Source organism: Haliotis rubra, unplaced genomic scaffold, assembly GCF_003918875.1.
Source record: "Haliotis rubra isolate DU_JTF1 unplaced genomic scaffold, ASM391887v1 Scf939, whole genome shotgun sequence".
Taxonomy (NCBI): Eukaryota; Metazoa; Mollusca; class Gastropoda; order Lepetellida; family Haliotidae; genus Haliotis; species Haliotis rubra.
The window spans coordinates 15,920-23,685 of record NW_025767678.1 but is presented as its reverse complement, the minus strand read 5'-3'; the positions used below and the strand labels follow the sequence as shown (position 1 = coordinate 23,685).

Sequence of the window (7,766 nt, the reverse complement as noted above, 5' to 3'; positions counted from 1 at the left end):
TCAGACACACAGTATATTAGATATACTTAGTCACACAGTATACTAGATATACTCAGACACACAGGGTATAAGATATACTCATTCACACTGCACCTTAGATATACTCAGACACACAGTATATTAGATATACTTAGTCACACACTATACTAGATATACTCAGACACACAGTATACTAGATATATCGAGACACACAGTATATTAGATATACTCAGACACAATGTACTTTAGATATACTCAGTCACATTATACAATAGATATACTCAGCCATACAGTATATTAGATATACTTAGACACTGTACATTAGATATACTAAGTCACACTGTACATTAGATTTGCTCAGTCACACTCTACCTTAGATATACTCAGACACACAGTATATTAGATATACCTAGTCATACAGAATACTAGATATACTCAGACACACAGTATATTAGATATACTCAGTCACACTGTGCATTAGATATACTCAGACACACAGTATATTAGATATACTCAGTCGAACTGTACATTAGAAATACTCAGTCATACAGTATACTAGATATACTCAGACACACTGTACATTAGATACACTCAGACACACTTTACATTAGATATACTCAGTGACACTGTATATTAGATATACTCAGTCATACAGTATACTAGATATACTCTGACACACAGTACATTAGATATACTCAGACACACTGTACATTAGATATACTGAGTCACATTGTAAATTAGATATACTCAGTCACACTGTACATTAGATATACTCAGTCAACTGTACATTAGATATACTCAGCCACATAGTATATTAGATATACTCAGACACACTGTACATTAGATATACTCAGTCACACTGTACATTAGATATATTCAGCCACACCGTACATTAGATATACTCAGTCAACTGTACATTAGATATACTCAGCCACATAGTATATTAGATATACTCAGTCACAGTGTACATAAGATATACTCAGTCATAAAGTATATTAGACATACTCAGTCACACAGTACATTAGATATACTCAGTCACACAGTACATTAGATATACTCAGTCATGCAGTATGTTAGATATACTCAGTCACAGAGTACATTAGATGTACTCAGTCACCCTGTACATTAGATATACTTAGTCACACAGTACATTAGATATACTCAGTCATGCAGCATGTTAGATATACCCAGACACACAGTATAATAGGTATACTCAGACACAATGTACATTAGATATACTCAGTCACACTATACATTAGATATACTCAGCCATACAGTATTCTAGATATACTCAGACACACAGTATTCTAGATATACTCAGACACACAGTAAATTAGATATACTCAGTCACACTGTACATTAGATATCCTCAGACACACAGTGTATTAGATATACTCAGACACACAGTATTATGGATATACTCAGTCACACTATACATAAGATATACTCAGACACACTGTACATATCATATACTCAGTCACACTGTACATTAGATATACTCAGACACACTGTAGATTAGATATACTCAGACACACAGTATATTAGATATACTTAGTCACACAGTATACTAGATATACTCAGACACACAGTGTATAAGATATACTCATTCACACTGCACCTTAGATATACTCAGACACACAGTATATTAGATATACTTAGTCACACAGTATACTAGATATACTCAGACACACAGTATACTAGATATACCGAGACACACAGTATATTAGATATACTCAGACACAATGTACTTTAGATATACTCAGTCACATTATACATTAGATATACTCAGCCATACAGTATATTAGATATACTTAGACACTGTACATTAGATATACTAAGTCACACTGTACATTAGATTTACTCAGTCACACTCTACCTTAGATATACTCAGACACACAGTATATTAGATATACTTAGTCACACTGTGCATTAGATATACTCAGACACACAGTATATTAGATATACTCAGACACAGTATATTAGATAGATATAGTTAGTCACACAGTATATTAGATATACTTAGTCACGCTATACATGAGATATACTCATTCACACTATACAGTCAGAAATACTCATTCACACTATTTATTAGTAATACTCAGACACACAGTACATTCCATGTGATGATTTGTCAACACCAGCTCAGTCAATCTGCAGTCAGCAGGTGGTTGTAAATGTAGTTAATTGTAATATTTACAGATGCAATGATCACTGAGAAAGAATCAAATACCTATACTGTTTTACTGAAACTGAATACTTTGATTTCACCTGAACGGTAATTACAAATATAAACACGGCCACGTCCATCTACACAAACTCCTTGCGGGAACGAGACATCATCATCTTTAGTGAGTATGTTTCTGACAAACTGTCCTGACTCAGTCAGATGAACAACAGTGTGCTGATAGTAGTCAGTTACCAGGATGTCACAAGTGCTGGTACTTGTGATACCACGTAAAAGTCGTAGTGTTGTGTGTCCTGTCGTAGGGTAGGTGAACACAACGTCCCCTTCAGCTGTCAGGCACAGGACACGCTTCGAACCGCCATCCGACACAAGAATGTTTCCTGTTCTTGTTTTACAAAGAAAGTCAGGAGCATCTATAATTTCCTTTCCACTATCTATAGGTTTAATTGACCTCAGGAAGTTTCCTCTCATGTCCAGAATATCCACACATCTATCAGAACCTGCTGCTAGTGTTGATGGTGTCAGAGACGTTATACCCCTGTACTGTTTGCTGGTTGTGATGGTTGATAGCAGCACCAGGTCAGGGTTGACTTCAACTGTTATAATCTGACTGGAACCCGGCACAGTGACAGCCACCTGGTTGTGTTTCAGCCTTGTTATTCCCCACGGTTTACCTCCCAGGCTGAGCTTGCTGTGACGTCGTTGTTTGTTCCTGGTGTAGAAGGACTTCACACTGTTGTTGTTGTAGTCTGTTACAACCACTGTATCTGTACCATTCACCGGCAATACTGTTAAGTCAACAGGGTATACTTGATTCGCGTCTCCAGCTACCCTAACGTTAATGGTGTCCTGTAACACAGGAGCACCCTTCAGGTCCAGCACGTTACTGGTGTCTTGAGATACAGGTGTTGCCTCCAAGTTCACCATACCATCATACTGGACATCTATCTCACCCAGCTGTAGATCGTCCAGAGCTCTTCTCAGCATCTCTCCGTTGTGTCTCAACGTTATCTTGACTATTCTCTGCACCTTCTTCAAGTCTACGTCTCCGACAGCATCCACATCACCGGACTCACATCCCTGATACATCTCATACACATCCATGTCACACTCGGATTGTAGAATCTGGTCTATCAGCTCAGTCTGTTGTCGGTACATCGGTACTGACATTTCACCCGATTTTAGGTCGGCTGTCAGTTGTTCAATGTGCTTTTCAGAAACTTCTCTCAGTTCATCTAGAAGTTTATTTTCCATGAGAGTTATCTTCTCTCTCGCGTTGTTACCAAAAGACTTGATGTCATGTTCCATTCTTGCATATCGAGCTTTTTCAGAAACCACGTTCACTCTAAAAGCATCAACTTTTGCTTCCATTTGGATTTGCTTATTCGAAATAGTTTCCTTCTTATTCAACAGCTGGGACTTTAATGCAGGTAATTCCGACTCCAGTGTGACAACTGATTCACATTTCCTGTGATAGATAACACAACAAGTGTGACAGGTGACTTTCTTGCAATCTTTGCACAGGAATTTGATGTTTTTATCCTTGTGTTCTTTACACTTAATGTTTCGTTTCTTGGGGATAATGGCCTCACTAGTCAGGGCAGTTGTATCGTGATGACGAGAGGACGAGATGCGACTGTGCACCCTAGCACATACATCACACAGGGCGTCTTCGCATACCGAGCACCACACGGTCGCTGGAGTTGTCTCCCCTTCGCGATGACAGCACGTGCAGTTCTTTGTATCTGGACAAAAAACAAACAAGGTTGAATGAAACGCATTCAGCATCGTATCATCGAGTGTTTGTTCTCACATCTAGCTATTTAAGGGCGGTAGGCTAGCCTTGTAGTCAAATCGTTCGATCGTCACGCCGAAAATCCGGGTTCGATTTCCCAGATGGGCACAATTAGTGACACCTATTTCTGGTTTCCCCGTCGCTGTAATATTGCCAAAACTAAACTCACCCACTCTATCTGTATACGTAATTGCACAATTTGTTGTGGTTTATGAATTGTTGTGACCAGTAATTTTAGTGTAAGCTACCTCATAACACGATATATAAAACATAGATATCTGCAAGACATACTTCAGATTTCGGGAACTTGAATGACTAGTTTGACATATTGAAAAATGAGTTATCACTTGAACCCTAAATACCCTACCTTTTAACTTCAACCAAGATATTTGGAAAACAGCTATGCAGGACCACTGCATTCATGAGTATTGTGGGGGTACAAATTGAAATTTGTATCAGTAAATAATGAATGTATTTACAATTACATGTAGATTTAGATAAGTCATTTTTTCATTGAGTAAGGGAGTTAAGAGTCAAAGGTTAAGAGTCGAAAATGACACGGCTACAAACTTTATACGACGACCACAGACGAATATTTAACAGATTTTACACGTGTTTATCCTTCCTTTCTTTTGAGTGAGGTGCAAGACACATCCAATAGACCATCGTGCATTGCAGTACCAGTTTACCATTGATCCTTACCTGTACATCCGGGGCCAAATGAGTCTAGCAGTCCCTGGATGACAAAGCTCGGTTTGACGTCATCCGCCCACTCATCTATTGGTCTCTCAGGGGTACTCACTTTCGTCATCTTGCTGCAGAAAGGACACAGCAGAGACTTGGCATTGATAGCTTCCGGTTTGGTTTTGGTGTAGCTGACGACACATTTCCGACAGAATGTGTGATAACAGACAAGGGTGCACGGATTGTCAAATACTTCTGTACATATGGTGCATGTGAGAAAATCTTCTTGCAGTTTCTGAGACGTCGCCATCTGCAAACGGAAGATGCATTAAATCCACAATGTAATTACGCATTGCATGCTGCCGGGACTATTTGCACTAGGCAATATGGCCAAAGTACCGGCTGCGTGTAATAGCATTTATATAAAATAAATGATATGTTGGTTGAAGTTATTTGGACCCTTTTTCATAACCCCTTGTTCATTTAAAACAATCAAAGTAAACAGACTATTGTTGACAATCATAAATGAAATGTATTTATACGCGTGACCCCTGTTATGACGGCGTAATGCACTCGTTCTGTAAGTTGAATTCTGATATGTTATTGTGCTAATGTTGGATGGGTAATAAATGAATATTTAACGAATGAATATGGTACTATACGGGACACCATTTAGTATTCTTTCTATATATATACACTATAGTAAGTGTTCATTTAAAATTTTTGAACATACCAGCGCAACCACAGCCGACAAGCCGCACAGATGTATGTGCGTGCGTGCGTGCGTGCGTGTGTGCGTGCGTGCGTGCGTGCGTGCACGTGTTTGTGTGTATGTGTTCTGGATAAAGACTGAAAATTCTAAGATCAAGGTCTTCTGCAATCAATATTTTGTGTGCCCACCCTGGGACCCCAGTCAATTATCAGTCAAAGTTAAGCAATGTTGTACACAGAGAGTCCTTGGATGGTTGACAGTTTTGTTTTCAGCTTGCGTGATCTCGGTACTGTGATGAAGTGACAAAGATGAAACACATTTGTTTCTGCCATTGTGTAAACTTGGTGTCCAAACAATCACACTGCTTCTGCCAACTACGTGGACGTCCAGCTTACGTTTGACGCAAAACGTTAATGACGACGACTACACACCCGCCATCTACACCTAGAAGCAACAACGACTCGTGCACTTGGCACATATAGCGCTGACATCGACATCAGCGCTCATTTGCATAACGAAAGTAGCTAGGCTGGTGTCAACTGCTTGCGCCAACAAACGCGACTCCAGCTGTGAATATTTACTGTCTAAATATTTTATTAAATGTAGAAATGACAGCTCTAATAGTTTTCCATCTTGAGTCAATGTACCGTTATGTCCACAGACCGAGTCACCTGAGATTAGGCTGTACATATCGATATACCCGTACATAGTGAAAGTAGACCACGGAGCACAGAGGGATGGACTCGAATTCTAAGACCATTATCACCGTATTTCTTCACACCTTGTCGTTTGATCACCGCGTAATTACGTCGCTATACCTGGTCATTGTTAGAATTGTAGTGTACGTGAAGTCTGGCAAATACCGCCTGCACGTTTACTCAACTTCATTTCCTCGTTCCAGACAGTCGGTGAAGGGTGAGGTTGAGCCCCATAATAAACGGCTACTGGTCAGCAACGACACACAACACGACGTAAATACACCCTCCGAGAAGACACGAGGGGTCAGGGTTCGCGTGTCAAGTATACAACACGATAAAGCACATATACTTATGTCATTGCTTACGTTCATTTATCTCTCAGTCATTTCCTCCCAAAGTACGACTTTTGAAACTAATTTGACATATATTTTTTTCTAGTCTGTCTCACAGTCCCTGAACCACATCATTTTCCCTACAGCCTAGCCTCCCCTGCAGTGGCAAACCTCTAATTGAAGCAAGTCTAAATATCCCCAGGTTCTGAATCTCTGGTCTCCCTGGGGCTCCTTTTCAATTTATAATAGGTTTGTTTGTTACTATCAAAATTATATCTATTCAGAGACTAAGCATTAGCCTAATTTTTTTCCAAAATGTAGACTTTGATACGTTTACTTTTAATGATATAATTTGTCTTTAGTTAGTCTCTTATAAAGGCCTTTCGTATCACCAGAGTCGCGGTATAGGGGTGCATTTATGTTTATTGTCGCCTGTATAATGTACTGACAAAGATTGCATAACTCATGTCGATAACGAAAGTAGGCTGTAAGAGAATGCCCAACAAATGCAGTGCCACTTGACATTATACACGCATACTGTCTCAAAACTGTGTTATGTGTAGATATGATAGACATAGTAATTAACTGACGTCAGTGTATCGGTAGGTCCACACACCAACTTGTGTGAGATGAGGGTAGTCGGTTGCCTGTACATAACGAAAGTAGACACGTCAACACAGCAGTGGGGAGGTCACACACAGGAAACATAACACCATGGCCGAATTAGTACACTATTACCACCGTATTTCTTCACACCTCGTCCATCAATCACGGAGTAATGATATCGCTATACCTGGTCATTGTTAGAATTGTACTGTACTTGAAATCTGGCAAATATCGCCAGCACGCCCACTTACCTTTACTTCCTCGTTCCACACAGGCGGTGTAGAGGGAGATTGGATCCCGTGATAAATAGCTACTGGTTAGCGGTGGGTTGTCGGAAAGCACCCCAACTACCCGTTATTGAGCTCTGGGTTACAAGTATATTTTCTTTCAGTGAAGGCTTGTAGGCGACAGGGTCAAGGGTGTCACGGGAATAACACGATAATGTCCACAGCGTTTTGTCGTTGCTTTCATTCTGCGTGTCGTTTCATTTGAACACGAGTATGTAGCCTCATTTCAAACCTCCCTTTCAACTGCATGTATCGCAAAATCCGTAGTCCATCGTGCTTGGAGTGGGAAGGGGAAGCCTCGTGGTGAAGATCCTTCTCGTCACGTCCGAGGTCAGGGATGCGGTAGCTACCATTATATAAAAAAGCCCGGGCTTACATCATTTTTGCTAAAGATCGCCATGAAAGCCGGCCAAGCCCCTCAATACTATAAAAATATGGCTTGGCAACCTATCGGGTGTAAACGCAAGATTTCCTTACATACATTTTCA

At 40.1% G+C, this 7,766-nt stretch overlaps 1 protein-coding gene across 1 annotated transcript; it reads right to left on the bottom strand.

The window, feature by feature from the left end:
* Nucleotides 1-2,206: 2,206 nt before the first annotated feature.
* Nucleotides 2,207-7,391, bottom strand: LOC124264706. Its single transcript, XM_046699472.1, has 3 exons — nt 7,243-7,391; nt 4,662-4,953; nt 2,207-3,909 (listed from the first exon to the last, which is right to left on the bottom strand). The coding sequence occupies exons 2-3, from the start codon at nt 4,951-4,953 to the stop codon at nt 2,210-2,212; spliced, it is 1,992 nt and encodes a 663-aa protein (XP_046555428.1). The 5' UTR covers nt 7,243-7,391; the 3' UTR covers nt 2,207-2,209.
* Between the last annotated feature and the right edge of the window lie 375 nt (nt 7,392-7,766).

Bases quoted from the DNA above. Each gene is read 5' to 3' on its own strand.
- LOC124264706 (XM_046699472.1), bottom strand. From the start codon at position 4,953: ATGGCGACGTCTCAGAAACTGCAAGAAGATTTTCTCACATGCACCATA. The intron at 3,910-4,661 runs GTAAGGATCAAT...TTTTTTGTCCAG, and splicing joins ATTTGGCCCCGGATGTACAG to ATACAAAGAACTGCACGTGC.